This window comes from Rhipicephalus microplus, chromosome 4 (genome assembly GCF_043290135.1).
Source record: "Rhipicephalus microplus isolate Deutch F79 chromosome 4, USDA_Rmic, whole genome shotgun sequence".
Taxonomy (NCBI): Eukaryota; Metazoa; Arthropoda; class Arachnida; order Ixodida; family Ixodidae; genus Rhipicephalus; species Rhipicephalus microplus.
In genome coordinates, this window is record NC_134703.1 from 11308022 (window position 1) to 11325292 (window position 17271).

Below are 17271 nucleotides of genomic sequence, written 5' to 3' on the forward strand. Positions count from 1 at the left end.
TTTAACGCAAAACATATACACAATAATCTATACATCGAAACAAAAACTAACCAACTCAAACACATCTCTAGCCTTAAGCCAGACTGAAAACACTATGGCCTCTTCGAAACTACTTTAACTAAGTCATTCTCTAAATGAACCTTCTTACTGTTTTTGGCGTTGGCTCGATAACGACAAAGTCTCGCCGTTTTGTCGTAAACGTTCTGGAAGCATTTGTACGGTCGTCGTCTGTCAGCATCCACCTGACGATTCACTTGCTTTCATTGCTTGTAACCCGGTCATTGTGGGACTTAGCTGGTTACGCTTAACCGTGTCTTCGGTGTCTCCTGCGTGCTGCCCGGCCGAACCCACGACCATCATAAAAATCGCAGCCATCCTTCTAAGAAACTGAAGAGCTGCGGTGACCAGAGGCTGCAGGTCCAGGGAGCTTCATAAGTTGTCTATTAAGGTTCTACTGCTGCTTTCCGGGTCCCTTTTGCTGCTGTTTCCATATCCGGGCACCTGCTGCTTTCATCGCGAGAGTGACTCCTTCGACCTTCTTCGCTTGGCGCTTCACAGGACAATGCTTGCTCCTACTGCCGAGGGTTTTTATTATGATTTGAGTCGCATGCTAAATCGGGTCGTGGACGTGGCAGGGGAGCACACCATCGAGTAACTTTTTCGTGTCCTGCACATCATCGCCTCTTTTTGACATTCGGCGTGTGTCTTGTGTCCCCTCATGACAGAGGCTGAACAAAGAAAACTTCAGGACATCAATTCATTGAGCACATTGTCAATAATAATTAACTGGGGCATGTAAAAAAAGTCGTATTTTATGTTGGCTACTATGTAATGCTCAATACCAAACTGTACCACGAATTGTAAGTGGCATAAAATTTTCTACAAGTGCATGTCAATCTGAAAAGAAAAGCTGTTTATGCTAGTTTTTACTGCAGCTTTTATAATCACTATGGGTCTGTTTGCTGGTTGTTCTCGGGAAGTGATCCATGACCGACACCATGCTCATACCCCTCTAATGAGACTCTCACCGACTACATTGTTGGCTGCCCTTTTTCCACAGCATCAGCAAAGGCTGATGTTCAGCAGGTTCTCAGTTGTGGGCTGTTGAAAGATACATGAAAGGGAAAAGTTGTGGTAAAGTTATGGGTTCTGCAAGGAAGGCATTGATTCATGTAAAGTGCATGCATTCTATGTAACATTTATTCACTTAAGCTGTGTGTCCGGAATGGTATCCAAACGAACCCCTAGATGGCCCAATTACTCCAGTCACTGATGCTGCCGCATAGTGGAACTAGGAAGCAGAGCATGGCAAGGGGTCTTTCCCGTGTATCTCTACTCTACGAAAAATGTAATTACAAACATCCAACCGCACAGAAAATCACACCTGGAGAACTCTGCTGCTTCTGCAGATTTGACACTGGGTGGGGTAAGTTCTTTTAGTTAACTATTTTCCAAATAAAATATTGAGGTTTACGACATAGCTTATGTGGTAAAAAAAAGAGAAAGAAACAGACATGCACGCGAGGAAACTTGCATATTGCCTGCGCCACGCAGCAGCCGTGTGCATATTCATTCAATCCCAGGGCGGTCGGGTCATCAGCGAAGAAGAAGTGGCCTTGCGGCTGCGCCTCCTGTGCGGGATACACAGTGCAGTGCCGCCGCCCCTGGTGGCAACTCTACCTCCTTCCTCCTCGGTGGCAGCTGCCAAAGGTGGCTCACCCCTGCTGGGCCTGCCAGGCCTTGCTGGGAGCCCACTGGCCGCTGCCGTGGCTGCTGGTGCCACGAGCGCTGGGGGTTCTCGAAGGGGACGGCCACGCAGCCGCCCTTCCCCGAATCCCCAGGAGCGTGCCCTGCAGGAGGCGGTGCTGATGCAGCAGCAGCATCAAGGTAGGCACGGTTCTGCCGGTCTCATTGGCTGCTGACCCAAAGGTTTGACTTTGGCCGCAGCAGTCGCAAATCTGTGGAGTGGAAATGCTAGAGGCCCATGCACTCTGCGGTGTTCGCGCACGTTAAGGGGAGACGTGGGTTCTAAAATGAAATTTGTTAGTCTTGGAGTGAATTCAATGATATTTATGAGTGTTGTTCAGTTTTTTCTGCTGATCTCAAATATGTAATTGCATTTTGGATGCATGCATCAGAACAAAAGAAACAAGGCTTTTAATACAGAAATTAGATTGACTTTTTTACGGGACTCGTTAAACACTTCGCTTCATAAAAATTTAAAACTTATTATATGCCGAGAAAGCCAGAGAGTTGCTCTAGCCGGTGATGCTAATTTTATTGTTCTCAGCACACTTTCAATGCACAAGAAACATATGTATATTTGATTGCTAGATTTGTGCTAATTTTTTTTATAGTTAGTGGCAACTGGAATTTTACAGAAGGCTTTAGAAATAAACGAATAGCATCACCGGCTAGCTCAATTTAGCACGAACATTTTGAAACTTCAGTTTTTGCATTTAGTCATATAAAACATGCAAAAATGTTCCGTAAGAGTGTGTTTGATGGCCAGAAAAACAAAACTGAGAAAAATGGATCTGAACTATCAGTTCACCATAACGTTGATTAGCTTAGCAATCTGGCAATATAAATTGCATCACCATGTAGCCCTCTCTTTCGGCATGAAGTTCATAATATATAAGTGGCCACTGTTCATAAATTACAGAGAGATATCTTATGTAACATAGGGCGTAGTCATTGAAAGCGACACAAAAAAGTCGGCACCAGCCAGGTTACATTTCACTTCTGGTTCCTAGCTGCACAGAAGCTACACAAAAAAAGTACCTGTGCAAATGAGTTGCTCATTCTTGATGGCCACCACAAAATACATCTTTCACACACTTATGGACGTAGACTGTTCCAGAGAATAATGGCACGTGGTATTGTTTGTGCAGACCAGTAACGGTGATTTGGGAGGAGTGGGTGATTTTATGAAAGAATGAAATCAAGGCAATGTCACGACGGATGCTCAAGAGTGAAAGTGAAAGTTTTCGTTTTATATAGGATATACTGGAATGGGGACTGTAGTTGCTGAAGATGAAGCGGCTTGCCCCATTCTGAATTTTTTCCAATGTGTTAATTAAGTATTTTGGTGGGGATACCAGATTGAACAGGCATATTCTAGTAAAGGGTGAACCAGAGTTAAGTATGATAATTTGAGAATGCTTGAAGGTGCAGCTTTCAAATTTCGTTTTAAAAAACCAAGTGACATGGAGCCGTTGGCAAAGATTGCTTCAACGTGGTCGAACCATGATAGAGTAGGTATAAGTATACTGCCCAAGTACTAATATTGTGTTGCAATCGAGATAATGAACTGATTAATGCTGTATGAAAATTTGGAACTGCTATATTTACATGTGAATGACATTACTTTGCATTTTGAGACATTTAGAGCCATGAGCCATGTACTAATCGACTATTAATTACGTCGGGGGTCATTTTGAAGCGTCTGGTGATCATTTAAGTTTTTGGTTGAACAGTAAGTAATGCTGTTGTTGGCGAATACCCTGATTGGTTAATACCTTTTAAGGAGGTCACCACGATATAACCTATATATTCACTTCAGTGTCTAGATAGATGGACAGGTGGATAGAAACAATCAATGTCTTTGATTCGCACAGAAATGCTTCACATTTCAAATAGAAATAGAAATGGTGCTATTGCAGTCTACGTCTGATTTTCCGGACCCTCAAGAGACCACGAAAATGTCTGAAAAACCAGGCAGTCCAGAAAAACGAATGCACGTGAAAACGCACCTTTTTTACAGGTATTTTTCGTGGATGGAGAAGGTCACGTCTTGAGTACAGAATTTTTTCACTGCAATAAACCTCTCCCTGTTTGTAAACAGTGTGACGTCACTGCGGGCACCCCACCCCCATACCCTCTCTCCGAGCAGGTGCTGGTTTGCAAGAAAGTTCCTCCGGCGGCATCTTTCTGCATAGCAGAGCTGCGTGTCTTCATTCCTTCGACAGAAATTTCTACATTGCTATGTTTTAAGTCACAGTTTTTGGAAGAAGGGGGTCGCGGAAGGGTCACTGCTCATAGTGTGGAAATTTGCTCGTCATAGCTGGATGGATGGAGAAACTTTGTTTAGAGTACTGAGAGACGCGACTAGCACGCAGTGGGCTTCACCCACGATGGCACCATAAAAAAATCTAACCGTTTTCAAAAGCAAACGTTTTGAATGTACACGGTTACTGGCACTTTGAGAAATATTTGCATGGCATGAATGTAAACTTATTCAATATCCATCGTGGTATGTGCAGTGCAGTTTTAAACGAGGTACAGCATTGACGGCAGCAGGCTTTTAAGCTGCTGTGCGCAATGCCATGGATAAAATTAGTCTCACTCATTGCCCAAAAGTCTGATAGGAGATGAATGAAAAAAAAAATAGAAAAGAAACACTTCTTGCCATGGGTTAGGCTGAGGTTAACATATCCTCGTGAAAATCAAAGTAAAATTCTGCTGCTGCATTCCTCAATAACCTAGTGAAAATTCATGAGATGTAAAACCCGACATTTTAATATATAATATCTGGTACCGTTACCTTGCTGCATTTGACACTTATAACGTGTTTTCGTACCTATATTGCTCCTTTAAGCCTGATACACACTTCTAATGTGCATTGCCACTTCATAAAGATCGAGCCATAAAATTACAAAGTAGATAAACGAAAATCTCGACTGTTTCCATTAACACAAATCAGGTATTCGATAATACGAGTTATAGCCGTGGTGAAGCGTATATGCAGATTCGGCAACGCTACAACATGCTTATAGCTCATGCGTAGTCGTACATATCAGCCGGAGGCCATGCACTTCTACGTTTCTGCACGCTGCGCATATGCTGAGATGTACCCACTCGCAGATGATCGCGTCATATGTATTTTTACCTAGACTACAATGTCAGATCATAAACTTCCATCGACAACCGGTTACTGAAATCGGCCCACAACGAATACCAGTGTTTTCGCTAACAGGACGCATCGCGTTAATCACACTGCACACACCACGCACAATATTTCCAGTTTCACCATTCATAAAGGTGAACCAATATTGTCGATGCCTTTTAACGCACACTACACGCCACAGTCAACAATGCACATTTTCGAAGACGATGCCGCTGTTCCTCGCACAGGCCGCCATTCCTCGCACAGGCCGCCATGTGTGTACACCTCTTTGAGAAAAACAGCCAGCCAGCGTGGCGAATATTTCATCATGCACTTTATCACACACCTAGACGCTCTCTGTCACATACCACAGCTAATGTTGCCACTGTGAGATGAAGAATAAGTTTTCAAAAAGAAAAAAAATTTGCCCCAAGCACCGAGCGACTGCACCCCACTCAGCCACCGACGGAAGTGTTTTGCCAACCACCGCTTTGCACATGCACTGGTGACGGCACGCTGTGACGTACTCCGGTAGAGGTCTATTCAGTGAGTGCACCATTTAGTTTGCTCAAAGAGAGCCGTTATATATAAAAAAATGCGACATGGTCGGCACTACCTCATTCGTCAACATTTTGGCTCAAAAACTTTCTTATCTTCTTTAGCACGGCGTTCAGCTTGCCGCGATGATGCCTCACTCGATTTCAGCTAAGGTCATCCTGTTGCTGTACATCGATAACATTGTCATCTGTGCTTGCGTCTACTCCTAGCTCGCTGGCCGTGTAGGTGCGGTCTCTTCGATCTCGGCGTCAGATTTATCGGAATCCTCTGTAACTTGACAAATGATTTCGGTATCGGTCAATTCCGCTACAGCTTGAGGTCTTTGTCAGTGTCGGCGAAGCACTCAAAAGTCATCCCGGCTGGATTCAAAACGTGGGCAGCGTGCAGATCGTCGAAGGCTACGTTCGTGGATGGAAGTTCGTCACACTCGCTGTCCACTCAGGCGGCGATGGCTGTCTCGGAGGATTTACTTGACGAAAAGCTCAGCACCAGACAGCTAGAAACTCTGTGGCTGTTGAATATCGGGAAACATAAATGATAAATATAGCATGCTGCAGTACAAGTTCTACCGCACAGAACAACACATCAACGAACACAGTGATAGAGTGATCTAGAGCACTGTAACAGTGAGGATTGACCACAGGTTTACTAAGCTTTGGCTGGCAACGGATTTGCATGTGCTAGATTGCGTCAATTGCAGTTTCGAGGGTACAGCAGCTACGACGCGCTGTGCAAGCGATGCGAGAATTGTGGGTTCGAAGGTACGAAAACTAAAATTTTGGTTTTGATGCTGGCTTCTAGTCTGCGCTTAGCAGTAAAATGTCCAGACAATGGGATGACGAAGGCTATAAGTGTCCGAAGTTTCGTACTTTTCAATACAATGATTCTATAGGAAATTTGACGGTACCGGAGATGAGTCCGGGAAATCAGGCATGTTTGGAATTTTGGGTGTACGGAAAATCGTACGTTGGCAGTATCATAGATTTTCCCAATATTACACTAGAGGGAACATTAGCACTTGTGTCTATGGGAGCTACAGCGCATGACACTTCAGCAGCCATGGGAATGATAGGTAATACACGGATTTGTCTAATCTTCATACTGATTGCTTCATTTGTGTTCGGGTGGCTTGGAGCTGTTTTCTCACTAAACAAAAATCAGCAGTTGCACTTTTACACCTTGTTCTTCTAGGCCTACCGTTTCAAATCGGTTCATAATGTTCAAAAGGGTTCATTCTTTCCTTCGAAACAAAATCGAAACACAGCAATAAACGAACCCACAAGTGCGATTCGCCACCCGCAAATATGAAGGCTAGGCAAATCAGTGTACTACCCATCATTCCCATAGTTGATGCACGATCGCATGCGTCAGGGAGTACAAGGCTCGATGCGTGTGACATGATCCGTAATGAAAGACGGCAATGCCATGAGCTGGCATTGCCTGCGTGGCTATAAGAGAAGAAGGTTGCATGGATCATAGAGTTTTCTAAAGTTGACTAGAGGGGACTCTGGCGCTACAATTGTTCAGCAACCATGGGAATGATAGGTAGTACACAGATTTGCCGAGTCTTCATACTTGCGGAAAGCAAATCGCACATGTGGCTTCATTTATTGCTGTGTTTCGTTATTGTTTTGAAGGAAAGAACGAACCCTTTTAACTTCGTGGCCCAATTTTAAGTGGTAAGCCTAAAAGAATAATGTGGTGAAGCGGCACCGCTCAACACTTGCTGATTTTTGTTTTATGAGAAAACAGCTCCAAGCCACACGGACACACATAGAGCCAGAAGTGCGAAGATTAGACAAATCCTTGTACTACTCATCATTCCCACAGGTCGCGGGATCGAATCCCGGCTGCTATGGCTGCATTTCCGATGGAGGCGGAAATGTTGTAGGCCGGTGTGCTCAGATTTGGGCGCACGTTGAAGAACTCCAGGTGGTCGAAATTTCCGGAGCCCTCCACTACGGCATCTCTCATAATCATATGGTGGTTTTGGGACGTTAAACCCTACAGATCAATCAATTACTCATCATTCCTATGCTCACTGAAGCGTCGTGCGTTGCAGCTCTCATAGACACTAGTGCCAGGGTTCCCTTTAGTGTATATTTAGTAAACTCTATGGCATCGGCAGCTACGCTCTGATAATGGTAGCATTTGGTTCCGGAGGTTGTGACGATGGCACTTCGTGGCGTGGCCATTGACCTCGATGCTCGGGCGAGGCTACTTGGAGTTGCTGCAGCATTTTAGAACTGTGCTGGACGCACTGGACGCAGTTTTTTTTTGAACATCGGCCAGCAGCAATCACCTGAACGCCACGTCGTCACTTCGAGGAGAAGGCCGGTCTCGTACTAGGCCTAACTGATGACACCGTGCCACGTCACCGACGGCAACTGGTGAAGGCTTCTGGCTGCGTGGCTGACAGCTATGTATTGTAGTGACGACGAAAGGGGATCGGCCGCTTGGTTGTAAGTACAATGCTACGGAGGTCAATGCTACGGAGGTTGTGGACTCAACATGTGGCCTCTGGAAGAAAACGCCTGCTGTGTCGTCGACACAGCATAGCTGCTGATGCAACCTTCTTCTCCCGTAGCCACACAGACAATGCCAGCTCATCGCATTGCTGTCTTCCATTACGGCTGGTGTCACATCAATGAGAGGTGTACTCCTCCAGACATACGCTTGTGCCACTTCCACGTGCTGGTCCTCCTACTTTGTCTGCGTCGTCTACGCCATCTGCTTACCCGTGACAGTGCCAGTGGGACGGGGCTAATAAAATTGTAGTTTGCAGTATCTTACAATGTTGCATTTGTATAGCTACTTTCTCTTGCTTTTTCAGTTAGGATACATCAACCATGATGTAACTTAGTAGCTATGGCATTGTGCTGCTGAGCTCAAGGTTCTTGGTTTGTTCTCAGCCATAGCAAGTGGACCTCGGTGGGGGCGCGAATTAACACCATCGTCTTGGTTTCTTCATAAAGTGCATTTCCTCATGTTCAAACCTCTTGCTTTGTAATTCTCTTCCAATCTGAAACAGATGCACAAAGAAAGCGAGTCTTTGAAGGTTATTCTGAGTTCTCTGGCTGCGTCCACTCCGTGGGCATCTTGTTTTGGAGAAAGGGCTTGCCATTTGAACACGTGTTCTGAAACATCGAATATAATTTGAGGAGTGGAGAACCATCTGTTTACAAAAAGCATTACCAGTTATTCTGTAAAAACGATGCCTCCTTCAGTGTTTTATGTCACATTAATATTCTTTCCTCTTTATTTTGTAGTTGAAGAAGCGAGGCGGCACCATGAACAAGTCAAGTTGATCAAGCAGCAAGAACGCTTTGAACGCCTCGAGCAGCAGCGCATCGAGAAGGAAATGCGCACTCAGCAGACTATTGAGGTTCTTTTTCTTTGCCTCTATTGCTTCCTCAGCTGTTTACATGTGTTTTGCGATTTACTTAAACACTTTTTGCTGATTATACATGTGTGCGGTATTTTTACACTTGAAACTTTCCTTCATGAGTACTTTTCTTTAGCTCTTTTTCTATTTGAAGCTTGAACGTCCCATTCTCTCTGTGTGGTACTGCATATTGAGCATGGGTTTCTAAAAATCCCCGTCTGTTATTTGCTGGTGTCTGAAAAATGTGAATGTGATCTGACACATAAACACATCTTTGTAATTTTCCAAATGAGGGCAGGGGTGTTGTTTGTTGTTCAAATGTGTATAGCCAGTCCCATAGCTTGTTTGTGTGTCCAGTTGCCCAGGAAGACTATTTCTAAGCTATCAAAGAATACGGGGGTCTGTTTTTTGCCTTCTTTCCTGCAGTTACCTTTGTTGATTGCTCTGTCGTAGTTGCGGTGTGTGCATCTTGCTCGGCTAGCATGCCTCGACAGAGCAATGAAAAGAAGGGTTTGATGTTGGTTTTTTTTTTTTTTGTGCACCACTTGGAAAAAAGGGTTGTGGGTGGTGTGTTGATTGTGCATGGTTACACGTCTCCCCGAATCAGATCCGCCGCAAACGGAGGGAGGATGTAGAGAGACAGCGCCAAGACGACGCTGTTCGCAGAGTCCAGGTACTGTTTAGGAAATGCACTTTTGCACGCCTCACATAATTGGCTTTGTAATGTTTGCCGAGTTGTCTGCAACTGCCACAGAAGGGTTTGCTCAATAAATGTAGCACTAGGAGCCTACAAGGGTTAAAATAGGCCCGGACAAGTTTGAAAAAAAGTACTCACAAGTTTGCTTCAATAGGATGTCCTCATTAGGTTCGGCTGAGTGCAGAGCAGCACTGCGTCTCGAATAAAGCGGTCAGTAGTATGCGGCTAAGGCGGGCTCTCACATTAGCTAGCTGTCCAAGAAATGGTGGCCTGCCAGCAGCTAGCTCTTGTAGAATTCTTCCCTGCACTGCCAGCATGAAACGGTATCAGCCCAAAGGTCGGTGTGTCTCACAGCCTGAGTGTATGTGACGTGTGAGCCATCTGTCAAAGCCTTTGTAAGTGTTTGATTATGGGTTCCGTCGTACTAATTGCACAGTTTATTGTGATTCCATTGACTGGAAATTCAAGTTGAGCATGTTAATAGGTGCAGATGCATGGCCTAGTTACCTAGAGGCGATTCCACTGATGTCTGGGCTTGTGTTGCGAACTACTAGGACTGTTGGCTGCCTGTTGTTGCTATGCGATTTCTAATGTTTATACGAGCATTTGCATGTTGACATACTACTGCAAAACATTTTCATGACCTGTGCAATGTTTTAGTGTCCTGCTTGCGCACTTTTCCTTGCACCCATCTCAGAAGTGCTGCACCACTGAGCACCAAACTCGCTTACCTGTGCCATCCTGTGCTGCAGCATCACAACTCAGCCGCAAAATTCAAAAGCCATCAAGCGCCATGCCTGGAAGTGTGGTTGAAACATTGTCTTTTGGTTTGATCGAAACATTTATAGTTGCGGTTTTGTAAGGCTGTGATCTCTCCAAGAGCAGCTGTGAACTTTGATCCTAAGGGCGTGATCGCGATCGCTATGTGCGCGTGATCACTGCAGGTATCAGCGTGAATAGCTTGTGAACCCTTCTTCGTGCTGTGCTCTCAACACAAAGAGACGGCGAAAAGAGCATCTCTCCCCGTTTTGTACAGTCACGCGATATTGGATCCAAGGGAGTAGTTGGCTGCCAGCGCCTACAATTTGTTGCCATCAGATTTGGTATTTCGCCATTCCAGTGAAACTGTCTTTTTATCACTTGATGGCAGTGTTCGGATAAGATATCAAGGATGGCAGTAACGGCGCTTAAAAATAGGGTCCTCGAACAGCCTAGCCAAGACAGGTGTTCTCTGAATGCACCATGCACATGATTGTTCATTGATCATTGAGTGTTTTTATTTGGACACTGTGCGTCAGCTTATCGACTAGGCAGTTGACAATCGCACGTTGTAGTGTATCCGTATCCCGAAGGAGTATGGCCACTAGCGTGGCTTCGATTGTAGTGAGCTGCAGGGCATGGGTTAACCGTCGCTGTGGCAAGAACACGATACTGCTCAAGGTCGCAACACTTTATTGTACCACGGCCGCTGGATGAAAGAGCGCACGATACGGCCTGCCACGTGGAGCGACTTTCTATGGGAGAGCGCGTGTCAGCCGTAGGGTCAGTTGTGGCGGCTGCAGCGAGACGGGGTGGGGTAGAGAGAGACGGGGAAACGAGTGACGGACGCTTCCTTGGGGCTGCAGCCGCAGCAAATTAGGTGGTGTTTGTCACAACAGTGATCCACTCAGTTGTTCTAATCAGTGTTTTTAAATCTCATTTATCACAGTGATGAAATATCGCTTATTCAGTAGACTACGAGGCACTATTTAGTTAAACAGCCAATTGATTTTTCTTGTGCGCGCCGAGCAACTGACGTTTTTCTTTTCAGAACCAGCTTCTTGCTCCGAGGCTGACAGAAGAATCCACAATTCATGTATGAATGATATGGCACTGAATGCGTGACAAAGTCATTGTTTTATTTATAAAGATGTCTTAAACTAACATATTTTGATTGTTGCGATGTTTATTCAGCACTTTCGCATTTTTTCAGCCGGAATGCTTGACAATTATTTTCGGACACTTTGCAATAGACGTTCACAATTTTTATATTCTGAAAGAGTATTAAAAAACATAATTTGAATATTTTTCATGTTATTCGGTACACGGTAGTATATTGTAACGACGCGTTGTTTGAATGCAGGCAAGATGTTGCTGGAATATATATATATATATATATATATATTTATTGTCGCGGTACAACGCGAATAAAACACAGGTACACGTTGAGGCAATGAAAGCAGCGTGTTCTCAACAGCTGAGCCACAAGATCGTCTTCTATGGTCTCGAGTGAAGCTAGAGGCCCACTACTCATGTCCACTAAATCGCCCATCATCATCGTTTTCGTCCACATGTAGACACGCGTCATTTTGCCTCCCTCTCAAAGAGCATCGCCCCGATGCGAAGTCTGTAATGAAGTTTTTTTTTCTCAAGAAAGGTCTCACACAATCACTCGCTCACGTAAGGCTTCATGCGGGCTACGTGAATGAGTTCAGGATGGTGCTGGCGACGCCTTGTACTATATGAACTGTCGGGAACAACTTCGTAAGTGACATCGCTCAGTTGTTGCAGCACCCGGTATGGCCCAAAGTATCTTCTTAAGAGCTTTTCGGAAAGTCCTCGTTTCCGTACCGGCGTGCAAACCCATACTTTGTCGCCAGTTTGGTAGATGACTGTTCTGCGGTGAGCATTGTAGCGGCCTGCATCGTACTCTTGCTGCTGGCTGATCGGTAAACGTGCAAGTTGCCTAGCTTCTTCCGCGCGTTCGGTAAATGTGTCGGCATCCGGGACGATGTCGTCACCTTCGTGCGGTAACATTGCATCTAACATGGTTCGTACTTCCCGTCCATGAATGAGGCTGAACGGTGTCATGCGGGTCGTTTCTTGCTTGGCCGTGTTGTATGCAAACGTTAAGTATGGCAAGATTTGATCCGAATTTTTGTGTTCAACGTCTACGTACATCGAAAGCATGTCTTCAATAGTTTTGTTTAGACGCTCTGTCAGCCCGTTCGTTTGCGGGTGGTAGGCGGTGGTCTTACGATGCTTTGTTCCACTCAGCATCAGAAAGCGATGCAAAAGAGCTGCCGTAAATGCGGTTCCTCTGTCTGTGATTACGACGGTTGGTGCACCATGCCTCAGTACAATATTCTCGATGAAAAATCTTGCCACCTCTGCTGCTGTACCTCTCTGGATAGCCTTTGTCTCGACATAACGGGTCAGATAATCTGTCGCGACGATAACCCATAGGTTGCCTGCAGTAGAAGTAGGGAGTGGGCCCAAAATGTCCATGACAATCTGGTGGAATGGAGTCATTGGGACCTGTACGGGTTGTAGGAGGCCAGCTGGCTTAGTTGGTGGTGACTTGCGTCGCTGGCAGTCGAGACAGGTACGAACGTGGTTCTTCACGGCTGTGGTTAGTGTTGGCCAGTAATACTTTTGCTGTACCCTGGCCAACGTTCTTGTGTAACCCAAGTGGCCAGAGGTAACCTCGTTGTGGCATGCTTTCAGTACTTCGGTGCACAGGGCTGCTGGGATGACGAGTAGATAGGCAGATCCCGTCGACGAAAAATTTCTTTGGTAGAGTACTCCGCCCTGTAAACAAAACGATGACAACACCCTTGCCAAAACTCTTGGTGCCTTCCGAGATCTGCCATCCAAGTAGGTAATTAAGCCAAGCAACTCAGCATCGTCACGTTGTTGCTGCGCAATGGTGGTCGGGTCGAGGACACCGAGAAATGATGTTTCCTCCTCCTCGGGTAGGGTCGCCGACTCAATGGGTGAACGGGACAAACAGTCGGCGTCCATATGTCGCTTCCTTGACTTATGTTACGACTGCCATATTGAATTCCTGCAGCCTGAGACTCCAACGCGCTAATCGGCCGGTAGGGTCCTTAAGATTTGTTAACCAACACAGTGAGTGGTGGTCGCTAATTACTTTGAAGGGGCGGCCATATAAATACGGACGAAATTTTGTAACCACCCATACCACGGCGAGACATTCCTTCTCAGTCGTGGAGTAATTAGCCTCGGCGCGTGTTAACGTTCTGCTTGCGTAAGCGATTACCCTTTCTGTGCCTTCTTGCTGCTGCACAAGCACAGCTCCCAGACCAACATTGCTAGCATCGGTGTGAAGCATCGAAGGGGCTCTCTCGTCAAAGAGGGCAAGGGCTGGAGGTGTTTGTAGTTGCTGGCGAAGATCGTTAAAAGCAGCTTCCTCTTTGTTATTCCACTCAAAGGTGACGTCTTCTCTCGCTAAGCAAGTAAACGGTCTGTGCACTATAAATGTGCACTTTAGAGAAGTGTCAAATCAGTTTATATTGGTTAAGTATCATTATAAAATATGTTTCTATTAATTTTGCTGCTATGTGTATAATCAAAGCCAAAATAATATTGATTGCACTGAACAAATTTTTGCACTGATAACTCAGCAGTAGCACTGTGTGACGATGCCGGGAATTCAGCGTACCTTTTTTTATGGTCAAGCTAATATTCACACTAGTGCGAGATTAATAATTAGCCACAACCATTCATCTTTTGAGGGACCCTGCTGCACCTTTTTAGTAATCAAAAAAATGACGTAAAAAGGAGAGGCGAGCTAGTCGGTACTGATTCATAATGGCGCAAAAGTAGCGCATAAAGGTGCAGACAAGAAAGTGAACACAAGCGCTTACTCACAATTGAAAGTTATTGCTTGAACAGAAAATGTGTATCTAAAGTTTATGCTCGACTAATTGCCGCGCATGTGCATCATGGGCAAGGCAAAAGGCAAAAACCAGGACAAGAACACACCTCCTCCAACTTCCCTCAACAGGCTACTCCCTTTCCTTGAGTCTTCTTTTTCTGATGAGGCCAAATAAAGATTGCTAACACACATAGGAGCCCTCGTGTCAATATGGAAAACCTCAGCAAGTTCTTCGCTTGTGGTGTTCACTTTCTTTTCATTATCATTTTGTGCTACTCTTACGCCATTATGTAAGAATAAAATGACCTTGCAGTCACAGTTTATTGCCCCACAAATGCACTGTTGCGAAAATTTTTGGAATCTGTCTCATACGACCAGAGTGCAAGAATTTGTGGCATGTTCTTAAGTGCTTTCTCTGTTCTTTGATCCCCGCAAGCTTGCTGAACGTTATGCAGGGGGGCAAGAAGCTACGTCAGGACCAGAGAGTTTCATACAATACAGTCGAATCTTGATAACTTGAACGAAAAAAGAATTTTGAATTAATGAAAGCTGAGTAAACGGAGGGCTCCTCATGCAGTGGCGCATGTGCATTGAGCTAACACACGAGAGGGAAGTTTCAGAAGACTTGCTTTTATTCACAAAAATCAGCACATTCCTCATTAATTGTAGGAATCGGTGATGCGCGTCTGCACACGTTTGCCTTGCAGCGAGTCAATCAATTTCGCACGTAGCTTGCAAAGCATGTCTGCTTCGGCTTCAGAATTCTCCTGACAAGAGATGTTGTCCAGCGCCGACACTATGTAAAGATGACGACAATGACGACTGCATCTCCGCTACTACCCTCTGTGCCAAAGCTGCAGTGTGGCCAGCACGTGACGAGAAAGTAGGAGCGTCTCCTCGCGGAGAGAAGCAGATCGGCATTTAAGAAAAAAAGCCAACACTCCACGGCATTTTTTTTTTCTTTTGCTCTCTTGCGTTGCGCGCATCGTTGAAAGAAGGGTTACATGGCAGGGACGGGAAAGGAGAAGCATGGCACTGGCATGTGAAAGACACACTCCGTGACAGCTTTCCTTTTTTTCCCCCTCCCTCTCTCTCTCATTGCGCGCGGCATTGTAAGGAGAAAGGTCTTCAAGTGGCAGGGGCGGAAAAAAGAGAAGTGTGGCACATGCCTTTCACAGATCGGCATTTTATAGAAAGCAAACATTCCACCGCTGCCTTTTCTTTCCTTTTCCTTTTCTTCGCGCGCAGTGTTGAAATGTCGGAGGTGCTGCCGTGGGATTGGGTGAAGTGCTGAGAGAATTTTTGGAGCGCGGTACGTTCGAATTAACTGTCGCAAGGGCTTGCGTGTTCGAATTACCGGGCCTTTTCGCTCATCAGAATACACATAGCTTTGACGGGACCTCATTGTGAGTTCGAATTAACCGGAATGTCGAATTGAGCCTGTTCGAATTAATGAGATTTGATAGAGGAATGAGATAGAGGAACCTGGTGCTAGTGTTTACGCGGGCTCCTTCAGCAGCGCTTGTACCCTCATGGGAATTATGGGAAGTACAGGCTTCAGATTTGCATTGGATGGATCGTGGTCTTGAGATTCGCGACGCTTGTTTGCCTAGTGTTAAAGCCATATGAAGTCATAAATAAATTAAATTTACTTCATTCCTTTGTACGTAAGTTTTTTTGCAAAATGTTTCCATGCTTATACGGTAGAAGTGAAACCTGGACAAATATAACCACCAGAGTATGCATTGCTCCTGTCGTTGCGTTCGAGATTTGGCATCAAGATGTAATGAATTATTTTTTACAACATTTGAAAAGGAACATTCTTATTTTGCCATCGAAAGTATTCGATATCTATTTATGAAAGTAACAGTACAGTATGAGGTGAGAAACACTCAACGTTTCGTCTGCTGCGATGCCACGTGTGCCTGTCCTAGTGGACTGCCACCAACGCACCTCTCGTTTTGTTGTGAAGTCAAGTCAGAGGAGCGTAGGGTGCTTCTACTTAGCTTTGCTGTCGTTAAGGAGTCGATTTAGACAAGTTTTGGCGATACGCGCTCATGAAAAAACGTGAACTGGCTGTATTATTCTGCACTGGCATGAGACGCTACTTCTATGTGCAGCGGTGAATGGACGACGCTTCGCTCAAACTGTTAAATACGACTCGTAAACCTCTGAAGCCACAACGAATCTCAAACCTTCTGGTCTTCAGCCTCTTTGAACAACAAAGGCGCAGCTTCAGTTCTTTGCACCGCACCCCACTACCCACGCTGCAGAAGAACGAAACTGAAACTGTAGAAAAGGATTCATGGATGGTTCGCTAGCTAATGCAATTCAATCTAAAGCCTGTACTTCCCATAATTCCCATGGAGGTACACGATCGCAGCACCAAATTCCGCTCTAGGTGTTATTGTATAAAACTCTATGGTTGGGACCATAGAGTCTTTTATGAAGACTACGCCAGAGGGAACCTCTGGCGGTAGTGTCCATGGGAGCTGCAACGCAGGGTTGTCAGCAAGCATGGGAATGATGGGTAGTACATGGACTGGCCTAGTCTTCGTACTTTACGTTCCTTCTGGCTTCGCGCGTCTTGAAGCCACTTTGTCACGAAACAACAATCGGCTAATGTTCGGCGGTTACGGTTCACCACCTGAATATTTTAGGCTCACCAATTCAAATCGGGTCATGAAGTTCGAAAGGGTTCGTTCTTTCCTTCAAAACAAAACGGCAACACTGCAATAAATGAAGTTACAAGTGCGTTTGAAGCCCAAATGGAATGAAAAACTTTATTTAATGAAAACAATTTATACATGAAGGCAATGCAAATTTGTGTACTACCCATCATACCCATGGTAGCTGAACGACTGCAGAGTCCCCTCTGGTTAATTTTAGAAAACTCTATGGTCGGCACAAGTCGTAACTTTTTCTATTGCACGTGCAGCTCACTTGCCCACACCAAGACATTTAGTGGCTGCAGTAACCATGCAGCTCACAATGTTCAAATGGTCATAGCATTTGGGTGCGTGACGCAGTTGATTTTGGGTACGACACACATTTGTCGAGAGAAGAGCAGACAATTTCTAGCT

At 45.3% G+C, this 17271-nt stretch overlaps 1 protein-coding gene and 1 long non-coding RNA gene across 14 annotated transcripts in view; one reads left to right on the forward strand and one right to left on the reverse strand.

Moving 5' to 3' along the window:
* The window catches only part of LOC119171617 (bromodomain adjacent to zinc finger domain protein 2B), a 247304-nt gene that overhangs the window by 106081 nt on the left and 123952 nt on the right, over positions 1–17271 (forward strand). For 11 of the 13 annotated variants that reach the window (XM_075892168.1, XM_075892166.1, XM_075892165.1 and 8 more), the window contains 3 exons: positions 1584–1887; positions 8716–8831; positions 9439–9504. In XM_075892168.1, the coding sequence (XP_075748283.1) occupies positions 1584–1887; positions 8716–8831; positions 9439–9504 (486 nt within the window). The remainder of the gene's footprint in view (positions 1–1583; positions 1888–8715; positions 8832–9438; positions 9505–17271) is intronic. The other 2 variants (XM_075892169.1, XM_075892170.1) reach the window with 1 other exon arrangement.
* Positions 1859–17271, reverse strand: part of LOC142814168 (uncharacterized) — a 43743-nt gene continuing 28330 nt past the window's right edge. The window contains exon 3 of the long non-coding RNA XR_012894829.1: positions 1859–1958. This is a non-coding gene — a long non-coding RNA (uncharacterized LOC142814168). The remainder of the gene's footprint in view (positions 1959–17271) is intronic.